Source organism: Cladophialophora immunda (genome assembly GCF_000835495.1).
Source record: "Cladophialophora immunda strain CBS 83496 unplaced genomic scaffold supercont1.5, whole genome shotgun sequence".
NCBI lineage: Eukaryota > Fungi > Ascomycota > Eurotiomycetes > Chaetothyriales > Herpotrichiellaceae > Cladophialophora > Cladophialophora immunda.
The window spans coordinates 2,711,198-2,730,132 of NW_015622545.1; the positions used below are offsets into that span (position 1 = coordinate 2,711,198).

At 52.8% G+C, this 18,935-nt stretch overlaps 4 protein-coding genes across 4 annotated transcripts; 1 reads left to right on the top strand and 3 right to left on the bottom strand.

Annotated features, from left to right (window-relative positions):
* The first annotated feature begins 887 nt into the window (after nt 1-887).
* PV07_09100 (uncharacterized protein) lies at nt 888-3,934 on the top strand. The gene is made up of 2 exons (XM_016396327.1): nt 888-1,615; nt 1,669-3,934. Exons 1-2 carry the CDS (start codon nt 1,049-1,051, stop codon nt 3,814-3,816), a joined length of 2,715 nt encoding a protein of 904 aa, XP_016246183.1. The 5' UTR covers nt 888-1,048; the 3' UTR covers nt 3,817-3,934.
* A 398-nt stretch (nt 3,935-4,332) lies between these two features.
* PV07_09101 (uncharacterized protein) lies at nt 4,333-5,271 on the bottom strand (the record flags this gene model as incomplete). Its single annotated transcript, XM_016396328.1, has 1 exon — nt 4,333-5,271. The coding sequence occupies one exon, from the start codon at nt 5,269-5,271 to the stop codon at nt 4,567-4,569; it is 705 nt and encodes a 234-aa protein (XP_016246184.1). The 3' UTR covers nt 4,333-4,566.
* Nucleotides 5,272-10,789: 5,518 nt separating this feature from the next.
* On the bottom strand, nt 10,790-14,681 carry PV07_09102 (oxoglutarate dehydrogenase (succinyl-transferring), E1 component). The gene is made up of 4 exons (XM_016396329.1): nt 14,282-14,681; nt 11,991-14,222; nt 11,749-11,929; nt 10,790-11,684 (listed from the first exon to the last, which is right to left on the bottom strand). Exons 1-4 carry the CDS (start codon nt 14,483-14,485, stop codon nt 11,146-11,148), a joined length of 3,156 nt encoding a protein of 1,051 aa, XP_016246185.1. The 5' UTR covers nt 14,486-14,681; the 3' UTR covers nt 10,790-11,145.
* A 212-nt stretch (nt 14,682-14,893) lies between these two features.
* PV07_09103 (uncharacterized protein) lies at nt 14,894-18,766 on the bottom strand. The gene has a single exon (XM_016396330.1). The coding sequence runs from the start codon at nt 18,342-18,344 to the stop codon at nt 15,042-15,044; it is 3,303 nt and encodes a 1,100-aa protein (XP_016246186.1). The 5' UTR covers nt 18,345-18,766; the 3' UTR covers nt 14,894-15,041.
* Nucleotides 18,767-18,935: the final 169 nt, after the last annotated feature.

The following is an 18,935-nucleotide window of genomic DNA, read 5'->3' on the forward strand; positions in this document are numbered from 1 at the left end:
CGCAGGATCTCGACCCGACGTGGATGTTCGCATCATCCAAACGCGTCGTGCTAGCCTGGATCCAAACGAGGTGTTGCATGATCGGGCTTCGCTGCTTACAAACTCCCAATGAAGATGACAGGCCGTGCAGGGACCGGAGCCTTGTGATGCCGAAGTTGATGCGAATGTGGCGTCAGTCTTTGCAGCGAAGTTCCGGACATGAGAGTCAAATTCCTGATAAGGAGCACCTTGGACACAGTTTGGCCTGCGCTTGTCCACCTTCGCGGCGGACTGGTCATGTACGCAAGGCAATTATGCTCCCCACAGAAGGGGGCGGACGCCGGGTGCATGAAAAAGCCAACATCTCATTTGCGACGATTGCGACTATTCCAGTACGAGCCTAAAATATGCTTCCACCCTGGCAACGGAGTGATGCTCCAGATAGGCAAGGCTGTCACGTCTAGATCCATGCAACGTGTGTCTAGACGCCGACCCGCCCGAGAACAGTCAAATGAGGCCATGTTGCTAAACGGAAAGCATCGCTCCCCTGTCAGGGAGTCTCAGAACGCCGTAGAGACTCTTCCCTACTTTAGATGAGTAGTTCAAATCAATTGGAGAGAGCATGATGCTTCGAGGCTCCTGGCCTGTGGCGGTGCGACAGCGCTGTAGGGAAGTTGTTGACTGCTTTGGGATTTCTGTACCTAGGTACCCTTCATAAACGTTTCCGGTTGTCTATGAAGATCACTAGGCGGTTTTTCTAAACCCAAAAGGCCTCCAAAGTAAACATCCTCGAGAAATGGACTCTCTGTCCTTCGTGTGAGTAGTCGGCATTTCCAGCACGGAGGATCACCTTCGAGGCATATCTCCATTGAGTGACTGCGGTAGGTGCCAAATACTCTGCTGTAGAGCGCATGGCGCCTCATATGCTCACCCGAATCACTTTACGCGCTCCGCGCGCGACGCGTCTCCTTGAAACGCGATTCCCCTTCCTCTAAATCCATGGCCCGCCCATCGATTCTCCTCTGCGCAGAACCTCCCTCAACTCTCGCTCACAGATAGGTCGTGCACAATGGCGCTCAGTACTACTCAGCTTCGCGATGAAGCGGTCCGCGACAGAATCAGACTCGCAACTGAGTTCCTCGACCCCACCGACGATGAAGCCCGATCCTATCGCGCCGACATCGTTCTGATGCTGAACCGTGGTCTGAGACGACTTGTGGTCAGCATTGACGACATTCGAGCCCATTCTCGAGAACTCGCCGACGGCATCCTGCACAAACCATTTGACTACTCCCTTGCCTTTGATGCGGCGTTGAAAAATGTCATTGGCACCATACCAAACCGTGCCCCTTTCGAGCAAGATGAAGACCGATTATATTACGTCGCATATTCGGGATCATTTGGAGAGAACACCTGCAATCCCAGGACACTGGGCAGTTCACTACTCAACAGAATGGTTTGTCTTGAAGGCATCGTCACAAAGTGCAGTCTCGTCAGACCAAAGGTTGTCAAAAGTGTGCACTGGAATGAGAAAAAGGGCACATTTATGTTTAGAGAATACCGGGATCAGACTATGAGTGCCAATGCACCCGCAAGTCTCAGTGTGTATCCACAGGAAGATGGAGAGGGAAATCCTGTATGTTGAGGATCTAACCGCCTAGTGCTGAAGTGATGCTAACTCCCGGTCAGTTGGTCACAGAGTACGGCTATTGTACCTACCGCGATCACCAAACAATCAGCATCCAAGAAATGCCTGAGCGAGCGCCGGCAGGCCAACTTCCCCGCAGCGTCGATGTTCTTCTCGACGACGACATGGTTGATCGGGTCAAGCCTGGGGACCGCATCCAGCTCGTGGGCATCTTCAGGTCTCTCGGGAATAGAAATGCTGGATCGGGATCTTCGATCTTTCGGACCCTCATCTTAGCCAACAATATCGTCCTCTTATCCTCAAAAGCCGGCGGAGGAATCGCTCAAGCCACGATCACGGATCAGGACGTGAGAAACATCAACAAAATGGCCCGAAAGCACAATGTATTCGACTTGCTGTCACAAAGTCTGGCGCCCAGTATCTATGGTCACGACTACATCAAGAAAGCAATCCTGCTCATGCTCTTGGGCGGAATGGAGAAGAACTTGCCAAATGGCACCCACTTGAGGGGCGACATCAACATCCTCATGGTGGGCGACCCTTCCACGGCCAAATCTCAGCTTCTTCGCTTCGTGCTCAACACCGCACCATTGGCAATTGCGACCACCGGCCGAGGCTCCTCCGGAGTTGGTCTTACCGCTGCTGTCACCTCCGACAAGGAGACCGGAGAAAGAAGGCTCGAAGCCGGTGCCATGGTTCTTGGAGACCGTGGTGTAGTGTGCATCGATGAATTTGACAAAATGAGCGATGTTGATCGTGTGGCCATCCACGAAGTCATGGAACAACAGACCGTCACCATTGCTAAAGCCGGTATCCATACCTCCCTGAACGCCAGATGCAGCGTCATTGCAGCCGCGAACCCCATTTTCGGCCAATATGACAGCAACAAAGATCCCCACAAGAATATTGCCCTTCCCGACTCCCTTTTGTCTCGTTTTGATCTCCTTTTCATCGTTACCGACGACATTGACGACACTAGAGATCGGGAGGTTTCCGAGCATGTCCTTCGCATGCACCAGTACCGCCAACCAGGGACTGAAGAGGGCGCTCCCGTCCGGGAACAGTCCAATCAAATGCTGGGGGTTGGCGTCCAAGAAGACCAGAATGCCAACCAAACGTCGCTCGTCTACGAGAAATTCAACGTGGTGCTTCATTCCGGTTTCATGGCCGGTGAAAGGACAAGAGGAAACAAGAAGGTTCAACCTGTCAGCATGGCCTTTATCAAGAAATATATTCAGTATTCAAAGAGTCGATGCAAGCCTGTACTGACAGAAGAGGCAAGTGAATATATAGTCAACGCCTACGCCAACCTTCGGAACGATGAACTACAGGCAAATAAGCGCAGAACCAGTCCCATGACAGCAAGAACATTGGAGACGCTGATCCGGTTGTCGACCGCCCATGCAAAGGCCCGATTGTCGAGCAGGGTTGAAGAGAGCGATGCCGTTGCTGCGGAAGAGATTCTCAAATTTGCCCTCTTCAGAGAAATTGCGGTCAAAGATAAAGATGGTGGCCGAACCAAGAGACGCAAGACTGGTGCGAATGATGATTCTTCGCAAGCGGATAGCGAATCCGGCAGTGACGACAACGATAGCGACGATGATACTCCGTATCGGGGAACAAGGTCAAGCGGTGCCCGTGGAACAAAGCCACAGACAAGGAGTCAGCGCTCGACCCGCGCCAACACTACAACAAATGGCGCGTTGAATGGAAGAGCCAATGGCAACGCAAATGCTGGAAGCGACGATTCAGCAGAATCAGACGTGCAGCCTAGGTCCTCCCGAAGTCAGCGACAGACAGGTGCAGAATCACAAATGTCCCGCATGAGCATAGCCAGCTCCATACCCAGTTCCCAGCTACCATCCACTCAAGCAGACTCACAATCCCAAGGTCTGGAGACAACACCGTCCGGGAGTCAACAACAGCCATCTCCAGCAGATTCAGGTCCAAGCATCTCGCAGCCACGTCTTGCATCATTCCGTGCGGCCCTGGGCCCCCTGATTCAGACGTCATTGTTCCAGAATGACATGGCTACTGTTGCGGATGTCACTGCTGCCGTCAATCACCGCGTGTCTGAGAGCCATGGGACAGAATTCTCACAGGATGAGATTACTGCTGCACTCAGAACAATGAATGAGGCGAATCAAATAATGTTCTTGGAGGACAGCGGAGAGGTTTACATCCTGTAGAGAAAGAATGATTGGATTTTTGTACCGCAAGGGATGGTCACATGTGCGAATGCCAGGCGCTGAGTGATATAGTATTGATGTCCGATTACAATGATTAGTGAAATGATTTTCTCCCACATGATTTCTTACATCCCTAGGAAAGAAAGGAAAAGGTAGAGATGATTGACGCCAGAGATAATCTGATCGATGAGCAAGAGGGCAACGGTGATCTCAATGGGTTCACATCGCCCTGATCGCCGAAGGCGGTCAATATGCTCTCATAGAGATAGTAGGTGGAGATGAAGGCTGTATAACGAGGGCAGTCAACTGAGGCAGTAACGAGAACAACAACCGACCACCACGGTGGCCAAAAGCAGATCGTTGAATAGTGGCCCAAAGAGGCATCGATGAGGCAGGTGGCCGACCTATACCAGATTGACACGGTAGAGACGGAGAATGCAATCTCCAAGTAACAGGCCACGAGATGCGATCATTGGGAGTCTGGATGATAAACGAGGGCGTTGTCTGTTGATTTGGCTGTGGAATGCGTTGTACATACCCTACCCCAGTACTTGCTGGTTGGTAGGCATGTTCCTTCTATGTACTCGATACATACCAGAGCCCGATCAGGCGCTCATGACAGCAAAAACAATGATCCGGTGCGCGCTAGTATGTTTCCGGCCATGTCCCTCGACCTTCATTCAACCTCCACACACGACACTCCCAAAACCCCCTTCACCTGTCGTTCGTTGCACGCTCAAATGACCTCTCTCATTCCTCAATGGTGTTTGCTTCCGCCCCTTCTAGCTCTGCCTCTAGCTCCTTGACCCAGATTTGGGACTGTCTAGCAAACATATTCCACGCCTGCCAGCTCACTCGGTCGTTATAGTCCGCCGTGGTTTCCCCCTCTTCCTGCGCGTTCTGGCTTCGCCAGAGAAGTCGCAGCATCTGAATGGGGTTCCTCGTGGACATGGGCGCCCCGGTATCGGTAGCGAAGGCTTGACTGAGCTGTGTCGCCCAGTCTTGCCGACGCTGCCTCCACCGTAACTGCCGCTCCTGTCTTGAGCCGGCCAGGTTACCGAGGATCCCCTGCTGCAACTCTCGGCTTCTGCCTTGCGCTATTCTAACAATTTCCTGCAACTGGGGTGTTGTCAGGTCTGCTTCTGTCAGAACCTGTTGGGTGTCCTCCACCGATGTTGAAGTCGGCGACCCAGGCCCACCCCCTCCCACTGGAGCGCCCTCCTCCCCTTCTTCCTCCCCTTCTTCCTCCCCTTCCTCTTCCCCCCTCCTCTGCCGCCTTTGCACCACCCGGTGCACACCGGTCTCCTCATATAACATCTTGTCAATTTCGCGCCCCATTGCCGCCTGTATATAGTTCCAGGGCCGTGCAATGCTCCGGGTGTTCCTCATGTCTGGAGGCATGAGGCGCCAGATGCGGTCGGCGCCCCACCCTTCAGACAAGAACACCCGGAGCATTGTGCCCCAGGCATGTCGGGGGTAAAGTTGGGCTACTTGATATAGAGTCAGCCCTGCCGGAAGCGGAGTGTCTTGATGAGGGTAATGTCCTCCTCGATGGCGGTCACTTCGGCCGCGTTCAATGATAAGAGGCACTCTGGTAACAGGGTCACGTCCGGTTCCCCTCATGACCAACATGTTCCTTCCGGAGCCCAACCCCAAGCCTAACCTGATTGGAACAGTTGGAAAGACATGGTTATGTGGAACCCACTGATGCTGATCGGAACGAGGGACTGCTGGTCGGCTTCGTGGCATGCGAGACGGGGTTGTGATGGCCTGCTGTCCTGTCTGTGCAGGGTTATTGGCTAGCGGTAGTTGGTTCATTGTGTCGGTTGAAGATTGGACAGGCTTCTCTGGACGGTTTGCTGCACAGGGGCTCTTCCTTGACAGTCGTCGAACAGGGTTTCTTGAGGCTTTGTCGTGCAAACTCTTGACGGCTTGCTGTGCAGGCTTTTCTTTGACGGCGTGTCAAACAAGCTTTGTTGTGGTGCAGAGGATCTTTCTTTGAGGCTAGTCGTGCAAGCTGGCTCTTGAGGGTTTGTGGTGCGGGCTTTTTCTAGACGATCTACTGTGCGGAAAGAGTTCGGTGCGGAAATGGATCTCTTCTCGACTCGATCTTGGACAAAGATGACGGAACGATCTCTCGGTTTAGTAAGTACAGGCTTTGAGAGGATAGAGGACAGGTGGCCTTGGTGGTGGTGTTGAGTGATGAAGATGAAGATTGAAAGGTTTGGTCCAGGATTAAGACACGTTTTATATTGTCTTGTTTTTGATTTTTGCTGTCCGGCTGACCAGAAGCGTGAATACAGTGTCACTCTTGAACACGCTAAGCGGGATTGAGAACGGTTTGTTCCGATGGGTGAGGCAGAATGATCATTGATTTCACTGTCTAAGGGCTTGACAGTACTTGGTTCGATGGGCAGGATTATACGACAGTCCAGAGAGAAGCTCTCGAGTCGCAAAGTCGGCTTAAATGGTGTGGACATACAAACAGGCCTCCCTCACACACAATGACACCAAGCATACCAACCAAACAAGAAGAGGCTGCAAGTCCCGAGTCATGCGGCTTATATACAAGTTCCACGAGGTATGCTCGTCTTTGAGATGCCCAAGCAATTAATCAGCTGCCCTGAACCTCAAGATCACAACGAAACAATCAGAGCAGAGATCGGCTGTATCCGCCCTCGACCGATATTGCCTGCTCTATCCGCAGGACAAATACAGCAAACAACCTGATCAGACACCTTTCTCATGGCCAGCATTTGAAGTTGCAATCGCCACACCGAATGAAGTGTCTGGGAAACAAAGAGTTTGACCTTCATGACACACTATGGACACTGGACAATCGGAGAATGACAAGGCTCTGTTTGTCAGGGGGTGATACTCCAAACTTGGCATTTAGTCTGTGCCATGGTACGATGGGGCGAAGCCGATGTAAGTTCCCTTGAACGTTGAGATCTACAGCTTGATTTTATGAACAGATACTGATTTACTGTCCCGACAGAAACAAAGCTTTCGGGAAGGGAATGTTCTATTTGTCAAGTCAACCAACAAGCAATAAATATGGATGTGCATATACTTCAAAACAGTTTCGATATCGTCCTGCACATCGGCTGCCCACTTCAAGACTTCTTGCATTAACGAATATGAATATCATAATCCACAACTATGGCCCTTGATTATTGACCATACTACTTGCGGGAGTCGATACAAGCGAAGATATTAGTCCACGGCCACAACCTGGAGGATCCCAGAAGCTGCTTGGTATCCACCTGGCTTGTCTGTGCTTTACGTACGTCCAAGTTCTGCCTTTTGACTTGGAAACTGACCAGTCTGAGTTTCTTTTCCAATAACCTAATCTGTTTCGCCTTATTCCCCACCGAGGTCTGTGGAGAATTTGCACCCACACGCCCACACTGTAGCGCAGTTCAAAGAATATCGCGCCCCATCCACATACGAAAACAAGGCTGGGCAAGGCCCAGAGAGAACCAATTCGAAAGAGACGAGCATCCACAATAGGTTCGCTTAAAGTATTTGGTATTTGATGGAAGTTGTCAAGGACAAGAGGAGGACAAACGTCGCTCAAGACACTGTTAGGCCCGATCAGGCTGGACATCCAGACAAGCATGCATTGCACCGCTTCCGCCTATGTCTCCAAGTTTTCGTATCTTACAAGCCAACAATCTGTCCTGCTATCCAGATTTCACCCACGTTATCACCCTGATATTCAAATCGACACTTAAAGAATGGATACAACCCGGCATTCACGACATTACACAGCCACTTTCCAAGACAACCCACTCCGCAACACAACGCCCTTCAGCCGATCTCATACATTTGGGCAGACTTCGCTCACTGTGGTCGCAGACAAGGAATCATGGAAACTCATCCTGGATTTCCGACGCGTTTGCGATGGCTTCCCTCAACCAGTCCTCATCGTTGTCGACGAGCTCCGGCAACTCCCATGATGTCGCTGGCTCGTTTTCATTCGCGTTGGGAACAACGTCATCCTGAGCAAACGCCTCCGACAATATCTGCGCCCACTCGGATTCGGTTTCGTCAACCTCGACTGAATAGTCGGCGGCCGTCGAATCAATCCCGGGATTCAAATCACCTGCGAGAGGATTCCATGGCAGACTGTCCATGTCAAACTCCTCGAGCAGCTCGTCCATTGGTGGGTTGAGCGTGAGAAAGACGTCTTCTCCATCAATATCTGGGAGCGGATACTGATCGAGGTCCCAATCCGGCCACACAAAGCCTGTTGCAGTATCCTGATGGGGCTCCTCGAGGCCAACGTCCAAGTCCACGGTTACTCCCGGGTCGGTAGGTCCGAATTCGGTGATGGCATTCGCAAATCTCACTCGCTTGGTGGGTGGCGCTGGGATTGCGGGACTCGATCTCCGTCGTTTCAAGTTGCTTCGAGACGGTGCGACTGGGACAGCGGCTTGTGGTGTGCTCTCATCGTCCATGTAGCTCTGCAGGAAGAAACTGACTTCTTCCCCCTGTGGGTTTCTAGAGCCAAGGTCTGGTTCCACGGCCTCAGGGAACTCTCCGTCAACGTCTGCGGTCCACGACAGTACTTGATCCACCAGGCCGCCCGTCGGTCCTCCAGCCGGCAAGGCTGTCAAAAAGTCGTTCAATCGAGCTAACCTGGCTTCCTGGCCGGTGAGAACATAAGAAACTGCCGCTTGTCGGGCCGAAAGCAGTTGCTGGGATGGGTCGTCGGACGGAAAGGAATCCAGCATGTTCTTGGCAGCCGCTACAACCAGCTCGAACATTGCACTCTCGAATGCCGGACAACTCTGAATATGCTGGAAGCTGAAGAACGTCTCGGTGGCAGTGTTGCATGGCCAGTTTGTCATTTGCAGGATGAGTCTGTTGCGGCTAGCATCGTGGCTTGCGCGGTACTTGGCGTCGGCGGCAATGATCTGTTCGGCGCGCGCACGTTGATAGCCCCAGTGAGTCGCCATGGTTTGCTTGTACTCGTGGAATTCCTCGGGCGAGCCCCAAAGTTGGTACTCCTTGCCGTTGTGCACGAAGGTTCTCGTCAAGGGTGATGGTTGAGGGGATCTGCGCTCTTTCCCTTGACGGTGAGGGTATCTTCGAACCACCGGAGCCATGGGATTGTGGAACTTGCCCTGCAGTTTGGAGGCGCCGTACTTCTCCGTGCCGTCCACCATGCACGACCGCATCTTGGGAGCGGTGCACAATGCCGTGACTTCATCTGCGGACAGCGCGGACAGCCGGGAGTCGAGTCTCTTCATCAAGAAGTTGGCTCGGTTCGCGAAGGACTTGCAGGTCGTGATGCCGAAGGACTTGAACTCGTTGATGGCCTTGCCGGACAGGCAAGAGTACATGTCGGTGGCGGACCAGTGCCATTGGATGAAGGCATCCAGGTACGAACCTCGAAGGTGATTGGGGTATCTGATGCAGATTTCCTCGAGCGACGCCTCGGGCGGGATCGGTTCGTCGAAGGAGGGGAACGACGGCAACTCGCAATACACTCGGGGCTCTGCGTCGGTGCGCTTCTCGTGGACTCCGGGTCTCGACCGCGACGCTCCTGCTTCTGAGATCAGATATGTATTTATATAGGGGACGGCAAAGTAGGGGGACTCACCAAGCCTCATCGAGACGGCCGATCGCTTTTCCATGACTTCAGCGTTGACCGTTGTCGTGGCTATCAGGAGGTCTTGTCGGCAAGGGGGGGGGGGGGGGGACAGGGTATTTGGTGTGTTGTTGTTGGAGAGGAAGATACCTATTCCCTGACCGGCGATGATGGTAGATGCTGCTCTGACAACTAACTGCTGTGTTTGTGTGTATGACACTTTGGCAAAGGCTGAGCAAGTGAAGGACTTTTGTGGTGAGTGCCAGAAGTGCAGAAGGAGAGGGCCGCATCGCACCTATTTAAGAGGATGAGATGGTTCTCAGCATGCAGCACAGCGCAAGGCTGTTGCTTCTGCTTCGGGGTGCCTTGCCATGAGCCCACAAGGCCGACAAATGCCTGGACATGGGTGTCTCGCATGCTACAAAGCACTCCTCACTGCCCCCCCCAAAACAAAGCATCAAGGGCATTTTGAGACGCAGTCTCGAGCATTTTCACGGTTTTTGGAAGACACTGCGCCATTATGCAGCTATTCACCAGCCCGACAGGGGTTCATCGAAGACAGTTGAGTGCCCCAGAGTGAGCACAGCCTTGCCGACGACACAATTGCCCATTGTGCTCCTCACCTACCCTGTTGGTACGAACAAAGGGAAGCCCCTTGGCCCTTGGTAAAGTCTCAGGGACTACCTCAGCCTTGGTCTCTCAAGGTCTCAAGTGTGTGTCGGGGGCTTTGTTCCTTCGACCCTTTGAAGCCATTTTGACAAAGGAGCGGCAGACAAAGGCCGAACGAGAACACAATGCCAATGCATTGAATGCCTGCCTTGTTGGCGGCTCGAACAATGACTCAGCGACAGCAGCTCGTGGGCCATGGCACCGTTTGTGACGAGTGAGTTGAACCAGCGTGGGAATACAGGTGTGTTGAGTCTTGTCCTCGAACCTCGAAGCGTCATCGCTGGTGCGTTTGGTACATTGACCCCCTCAGGGGATTGTTTGCTCGCGATGACGGCGTCCGAAGGTACGGGGTACCTGGATTCTCTTCGCCGATCAGGAACAGAACCAGAAGATGGGACTGAACTCGATCAATTTCCTTTTGTGGGTTACACCCTTGGTCCCGGGTGATCCCAGTATAGGCATCTACCGCTGTTGCCACGGAACAAGATCAGGGGTCGCCAGCCTTGCCAAGGCTTCAGCCTCGCAACCCCAACCCCAAGCCCATCTATTCCATTGTAACAAGTCCCGCTGTGTGTAAGGAGAGGCGGTAAATTCGGCTCAAGGCTTCAGATTACCGTCCGTAGAAAGGGAAATGGGATGAATGGTAGTATGCACTCCCACCGGATCAACTACATGAACGATGCGTCCTCTGTTCAAGGGAATGAGTCTGTGGAAGAACACCAGTTGTGCGTTTCAATTTTAGGATATCTCGATGTCAACTTGCTAGCCTGATGATAATAAGTAAACAAAAGCTAGCGCCTATTCCTTTCACTCGGTAATTGTACTGATATCTGCAAGGCTGTGGAAGTAGCAATCCGGGTCGGTGCAAGCAAGGCGTTGCTGATGATGGAGTCCCGCAAGGACCATACCACCTGCGCAATGCTCAGCCCTCGGACCCGGTCTTGATCACTCCCACCACGCTTACAGCGACGTTTTTCACAACCTCCTACTCACATGACAGATCTCGCATCTCATCATTATCATCCCTCTACCGCCTTCGCCCCAGTCACACCGTCGGCCAGTCATTCGCCCTTCAACTTATCCTGTTTGACCGAGAATGCTTCCTCAAGCAACGCCTGCTCCTCCTTGACGTGAGTGGCTTTCAGACCCGTCGCCACGGACGCACTAGGGTCTCGACCTGCGTACATGACGTGCCGTCTGTTGTGATGTTCTGTCTGATTCAACAGCGTTTCAATACGTGGTTGGACAAAGCTCCATGCTCCAGCATTGAGAGGTTCCTCCTGACACCAGACGATCGTCTTGGCGTTCTTATAGGTGTCAAGGTTCTCTTTCAACAAGGCCCATGGGAAGGGGTTCAGCTGCTCGATACGGGTGATGGCAGCGTTCTTGATACCCTTGTCGGCGCGGTGCTTGTGCAACGCTGCATACACTTGACCAGTGCATAGGATGACCCGGTCGATCTCGTCTGGCTCAGCAATTCCCTTGCCGTGCTCAGGATCTGGGATGATCCATTGGAAGTAGGATTCACCCGTGAAGTCCTCCAGATCAGAGCGCGCGATAGGATGGCGGAGAAGAGATTTGGAGAAGAATATGATCAATGCTAACGAAAGAGAGTATGTGTTAGTGCAACGCCACATCTCTTGATGGTAGCTGTTTTCACTCACGTTTTCTGAATTGCCTGTTCATTTGTCGTCGGAGAATGTGGAAATAGTTCGAAGGTGTCGTCATGTATGCGACCTGCATGTTGCAATCCTGGTGCTGTCGATCGAGCTTGTCTGGAGATGGGAATACTCGGGGCTCCTCGTTGCAAAGTTGCAGATACCGTTCCATACGGCCACTGCTGTGCTGTAGGACAAGAGCGTTAGTCTTGTTGTTCCTGCTCAGAAAGGGTTGGCAGCAAACTTACCTCGGGTCCCTGCCCATCATAACCATGAGGAAGAGAGCAAACGAGACCAGACCTTTGCAGCCACTTAACCTCTCCTGACGCGATGAATTGATCGATGATACATTGAGCATTGTTGGCAAAGTCACCAAATTGCGCTTCCCACATGACAAGCGCGTTAGGTGAGGAGAGCGAGTAGCCATATTCGAAACCTAGAACACCGTATTCACTCAAAGAAGAGTTGGAGATGGTGAAGGCTCCTTGCTCTTTGGAGAGATTGCTGAGAGGGGTCCACGTCGCTTCAGTCTCTTGGTCGTGCAAAACAGCATGACGTTGGGAGAAGGTGCCTCGCTCGACATCCTGGCCGGAGACACGAACATGGTGACCTTCCAGACAAAGGGTGCCGAAAGCAAGGGCCTCGGCCGTCGCCCAGTCAATACCGTGACCTTCCTCAACTGCCTTCCTGCGACCTGCAAGAATACGTTTGAGGTTACGATGGACGGTGAATCCCTCGGGGGCCTCAGCAATCTTTGATCCTATCTCCTTCAACATCTCGGAAGGAACTCCGGTGGGCGGATGGGGGAGGACTTCAGTGGCAAGCTCTTTGGGCGATTTGAAGCCGTTCCAGGCGGAGGTCAGCCATTCCTTGCCTGTAGGTTGATAGTCTTTGCTTCGGTCGAAGCTGTCATTGAGCATGCCCCACACCCATTTCTTGTGCTCGTCAATGTCTTCTTTGGTAAACGTGCCTTCTTGGATCAGCTTGTCAACATATTTGTCGATTTGAGGTTTGATGGACTCTATTCGCTTGTACATGAGCGGTTGAGTGAAGGCTGGCTGATCCGTCTCGTTATGGCCTTGTTTCCGGTAGCACACAATGTCGATGACGCAATCTTTTTTGAAATCAGCTCTCCAGTCGGCAGCCAGTTGGCAAACGAAGTTGACGGCTTCCACATCGTCCCCGTTGACGTGGAAAACGGGAGCGTCAATTGCCTTGGCAATATCCGAGCAATAAGGGGTCGATCGCGCGAATCTAGGATCGGTGGTGAACCCAATCTGGTTGTTAACGATGATGTGGATGGTACCACCGGTGGAATAAGCAGGAAGAGCATGGAAACCCAGAGTTTCGTAGACGACACCTTGAGCCGCAAAGGCAGCGTCACCGTGAAGTAAGACGCCCATGGCCGTTTGGTGTTTCTTCTCATCGTTGTTGTAGTGCTGGATGGCCCGAGTCTTTCCCAGCACAACGGGATCCTCGGCTTCCAAATGAGAGGGGTTGGCGACAAGAGACAGCTGGACACGTTTTCCAGACGGTGTCGGCCGTTCGAAGTTCATTCCGAGATGGTATTTGACGTCGCCAGAGCCCTCGTCGCTTGCCTCGGTGGTGCCCGAAAATTCACTAAAGATGGACTCATTGGGCTTGCGGACGACGTTGCTTAGAACGTTCAGTCTTCCTCTGTGAGGCATCCCAATGACAATGTCCTTGATACCATAGTCCACGCTCCTGTCAATCATGGCTTTCATGCCCGGAACGAGAGTCTCGCAACCTTCCAATCCGAAACGCTTATCGTTGGGGTATTTTGTGGCCAGGAAAGCCTCAAAGCTGGAGCTCCAAATCAGCCTGTCGAGGATGCGGCGCTTGTCATCCACAGAATACTTGTACGGGGTGGGCACTTCGATTCTGTTTCTGATCCAGTCACATTGCTCTCGATCCGGAATATGAATGTATTCAACGCCATATGAGCCGCAATAGATCTTCTCGCACGCAGCGATAATGTCGCGTAGCTTCATCTTCGGTCGCGACTCTGTGGCGAATCTGGGAAGAATGCCTGGTCCGAGAACAAATTCTTGGTCTAGGTCGGCCTCCGTGAAGCCATAGTGGTCCAACTCCAGCTCTTTTGGTCTGCGGTATCCAAATGCTTCGGCTTCGCCACGAATACCAAGAGGATCGGTCTTGGCTTTGTGATGTCCGGTAGATTGGTATGCTCTGACAAGCAATTGAACCTTCAAGTGATTTGTGACGTCTTCGCCTGCAGTGCCCGTGACTGCGCTTGGAGCGAGGCTGGCTGCCCCTTCGGCTTGGGAAATGAGGCCCGGAGGAGGCTGGAAGGCTTTGGACACCGGCATAGTCCCTTCTTCCATGTTGTGAAAGTAGGCTTGCCACGAAACGTGGACGGACGAGGGATCTTGCTTCCATGCCATGTACATTTCGTCAATGTAATTGGCAGTGTTGCCTTGGAGGAAGGAGTCGTTAGGATCCTGCCGGAACTTTCAGAAAAGCGTTCTCTTTGCACACCAGCAGCTGAGGAGATACATACCACTCCCTTGTTGGACTCTTCAGCTGTCATGGCGTAGCTCCTGCGCTGCATTGAGCTTTGAGCCGTGACAGCTAGCGGTTTCCTCCCAGCAACGAGGGCATTCTGACGACTTCCAGAGACTACCCGGAAGCTAGACGAAGTGCAGAAAGTCCTTGAAGCTTGCGCAGCCCGCAAAGGGAGCTTGCCCGCAGCATAGCGATACATGATGTCGGAGTTGATGGTGAGCTAATGATACAGAGAATGATCCATAGGAGAAGAAAACGGGTCCAAAATGAGTGAACCGCACCACTGACGAGAGAGTGGAAGGCAATTGAGGCTAGGGATAGACACGGAGGTGCCGGGATTAAGGTGCAAGAAACTGAAGTGTGAGGAAGTCCAAGTTCAACAGGTCAAGGCTGTTACGCAAATCCCGCAACCCTGTTTGGGAAGAGGGTGTCGCCCCGTCAGGGCCTGTATATGGGGAAACATAGCCGAGACCAAGACAAGCAATCATGCGAATGATTTGATTGGTGCGTCGAGTCTTGGCAGGAACGCCCAACCAATCCTCTTCTTCTTTTCAGGTAGTCAACACATACCATTTACAGCCTGTCAACCTGCGTGAACGTGTGATTTCTGCATTGTATGCGTGAGTATATATATATTTTCAAAGTTCTATGGGGTATCATATCGTCATCTCCAATGTACTTTTGCAAGGCCATAATCTATATCCAATGAGTAGACCCTTCTCTTCCGGATCAATCCTTTCACAGCGCATATCCTCTCAGATCCGAGCTCCGGCTAGATACTCCCGGTCAATAACCTCAGTTCCGCTCCCTTCATCGGTTCTTCTCCTCTCCAGAACCCACCCGCCGTCCAGGTCACGCGCATAGCTCACGCTCTCTGCGCCGCTGCTGGTTCGGCTGTGGTGACCCTTCCGTCGTTCACCCCCAGCGGAAGCCGGAGATGCGGGCAATTCCTCTTGCGATGTAACCACCACAGGCTCACTCATCTTCTTCCGCGGCGTGTTTTGGGTCAGGGTAGGTCTCTCAGAATCTTCATCCTCTTCCTCCGATTCGGGGATCCCAGCTGGTGATGATCGACCATGAATCGAGGATGACATCCGGCTCACATTGAGATCGGAGAGAGGGAACGGGTGGTTGGAAATGTGTGCGAGTGGTGAACTAGCCGGGTTCCCTGCTGCTGAGCTGCTGATGCTCGACGAACTACCTCCAAAGGTCCTGCCGCGGAGCTTCATCAGTCCACTGAAGCTCATGTCGTCATCGTACCCAGGGGAGTCAAGTTGCTGAAGTAGCTCGGCAATACCTGGGCTGGGCATCGAATGGGCTGAGGCAGGCACTCCGCCTGGTATCGCTAGTGACACCACCGAGTTGCGAGTACTCCATTCACTGCGTTCAGTAATAGGTGTCAAGCTCGGTTCTTGAAAATTGGCCTTCCCACTGTGGCTTCGTTTTACCCCGTTGGATCCCCGGTCTGCAAAATAGCCGCCATTAACAAGCTCTGAATTGCCTTTACCGTAGGATCGAGCATAAAATCCAAATTCCTGACCATAAAACCCTTCGTCGTCATTCTCGAGGACCTCAGCGTTGGCCTCCGCAATCATGGGATCGTCGTCCATGTCATCGTCGAACGGAAACCCGTCGTCCTCGGCAATGGCGGAGCTAAAATTGTAGCTGATACGGCTATCTTCAGAGACAACACCATGTTGACTGCTCTCAAACGGCGACTGTGAAGTGTCATCTGAATTCTGACTGAAGCTGACCTTTCGATCGAATCTGCCATTTGCAGCAGCTTGGTTGGCCGCAAACGCTAACGCGTCGTGATACGCAGCAAGATTCGTTTCAGTGAGTCCAGTTATGGAACCACCCTGCATGAAGGCCCCTTGGCTCTTTGGAAAAGCACTCACGAATTCTCCAGAGGGTTGTTTGACGCTGTTCTGGCGGTCATTGCTGTCCAGTGAAAGTTTGGAAACCGCGTCCTCCCACGGGTTGGCGACCTTCACTTCTCCGTCCAGACCTGCTGCTTGTTTGGCTGCCGCGAATTTTCGAGCATTTTCGGCGGGAATGTCACGAAGTTTGCCTGTGTCGTCGTCAAATAGTTGTTCGTCAAAGGTTGTTCCTGAAGGATCCAACTCCACGTGATCAAATTCGCCGTCGTCAAAATACAGGTCTTCATCATCGAAAACTCCTCCGTGAGGACGAGAGGTCTGCTGCGTGCGCCTGCCATGTATTTCTGCAGTCGTAATGCCAAGCCCTCCGAGCATTGAAACTTTTTCAACGTCAATGACGCTATCTTTCCGTGGAAATTCCAGGCCACCATCTTGAGAAGGCTCTCTTGAGTCGGCAATGCCAATAGCAAAGCCTTCATGGTCCCGCGGAGTAGGTTGCGACGCATTGTTAGTGCTGGTGGGACTGAATGTCAGGGATTGAGGAGTAAAGTGGAATCCTTGCAGCGAGTGTCGTTGTAGAGTCGTGGTCTTGACATCTGATGCGACGGATTCCTCGATTTCGGAAGGACCGTAACGTGCCACAAGCGCGTGTCCTATCGGAATGTCGTTGCCGAAACCATCATCTTCCCCAAAGTCCGCGTTGACCCCGGGAATCATCTCCTCCAAACCGTCGTCCGCATCGAAGTCATAGTCAGCATAATCATCCTCCTCATATACGCCCTGGGCGGTGGTCCTTTTGGTTGCTTCCTGTTGTTTATGTTTCTCCTCGAGCAACTTTTCCTGCGCTGAAGAGCCTCCTCCGCCAATTTGAAAGCTAAACCGGGAAGAAGTGCTGGTCATGTGCTTTGGAAGTGCTGCAGGCGGCGGAATATCAAACTTGGGGGATGGCGTGCTCTTCGGCGGAGGTGTTGGAGGGGGAGGGGAGGGCTGTCCTATTGGTGGTAATGGTAGATTCTCTTTTCCTGGTGGCGGAGGCGGTGGTTTGTTTTCTTCCTCAAGTAACCCGGGTTTGGCATCCAGCCCTGCTTGCGGTACAGCGGCCGGCAACCGCCTTGCGAAAGCTGGCACGCTACTCTCGTCTTGGCCGTCATTGGCCAGATTGAATGAATGAATGTTGTGCAAATAACCCGTCCGATCGGGCTGCAACGATGGCCGGTCGTCCTGAAAGTGTTCCTTAAACATCGGACTGTGTGGAATACTTGGTGTTCCATTCGGAGCCAATCGGGAACTGGGTGAATCGTTACTTCGGAGAGGGTCAGGCCCGTATCCCGAGCGCAAGGCGGGAGATTCTACATTGCCAATGTCGTTGTGGGAGTAGAGCCTTCGCGATCGTGGAACAGAGAAGTCGTGTACGACCTTTCCACGAATTCTTGGATCGAAATTATCCGGCAAGGCTGGGACGGACAGTGTGAGATTGACGTCCTCGAGTTTCTGATTTTGTGACGACCTGCGGCGCGCCAATAAACTCATTGGATTCAGAAGATTCAGCCTGCTCTTTTTACCCGTATGTCCTTTCGCTGGAACCGGTTCATCGTGCGCAGACTTGTCGGAGGTCTGCGTCGAAAAGCTGTAGTTCCGCAGGCTTGGAGAAGATGCATTGTCTCCGGGCTTGATGGGGGGCTCAGGCACCTTTTTCTCTCTACTATCAAGACGGATGGAAAGGGGCACGGGAGACGGCCTCGACGCGTAGTCTGATCCTATGAGCGGGGATCTTGCATGTGGGATGGGAACAGCATTGTTACGGTCGATCGCGTCACTTGTCGCAGGACGGACAGCTTCGTCTGATGGTCCAAATTTGTGGCGGCCGGTTTCATCAGAGGATCTCTGGTGCTGGTGATGTTTGGGCTCGACCACGGGAGATTTGGTAAAGGGAGGGATGGGTGGTAAAGGCGCAGAGTGGTCGTAGAGGGGAGAGGTGAGCGTGAGGTTGAGGCTGAGCGAAGGGCTATCCGACTCATCTGTCGCGGACGGCGTATCGATCGGGCTGAACGCCTCGCTATGTCGGTTTGGGCGGTCAAGAAGTCGTCTCGGATAGGAAGGAGAGGATGGTGAAATCTGATCAGATCTCCGCCTGCGGCGCTGCAGAGGGGCATAGGACGGTTTGTTGTTGGCGTTCATATTGTGATCTCCGAATAGCAACAGGTCGAAACAACCACCAAATGCTCACTGATGACCATTCTCCGACGTCCCCCTGGCCTAGAAAGATAAAGGATTATGGATGCTGCATTTTTTGGAGGGCAGCAGAACAGTCGCTCGGGTTCACAAGTGATGGACTCGACTGGGTCTGCAGCTCCCGCAGGCAGTAGGCGCAGTCTTGCTCGCGGCACAGATTGATCGCGGGGCAGTCTCGAGAAGCTGCCACAGGAGAAACGGTGTCGAAAATTCAGTGTACTTTCTGATGAATTGTTGACGAGGCTGGATATCATTGAGACGAAGAAAGCGTCAACAGGTCAATCCCACGCATGTCGGATGTCGAGACTCGACCTGTCGCGGGTTGAGAGTGGAAGGGTCAGCCAATCGAGCTGCCCGTTTGGCAGTCGTCAGCCTTCTCCACATCACTTTCGAAAGGCGTTTGGGAATCTCGAAACTCGGGACGGGCACTGACTGACACCTGGGCTCGGGCTCGTGGGCGCTGGCCGTTGGCCCTGGGCAAGCGGAACCAACCCCCCGAAGGAACAAGGACGCCCTTCCCGAATGGGGTCAAGCCTA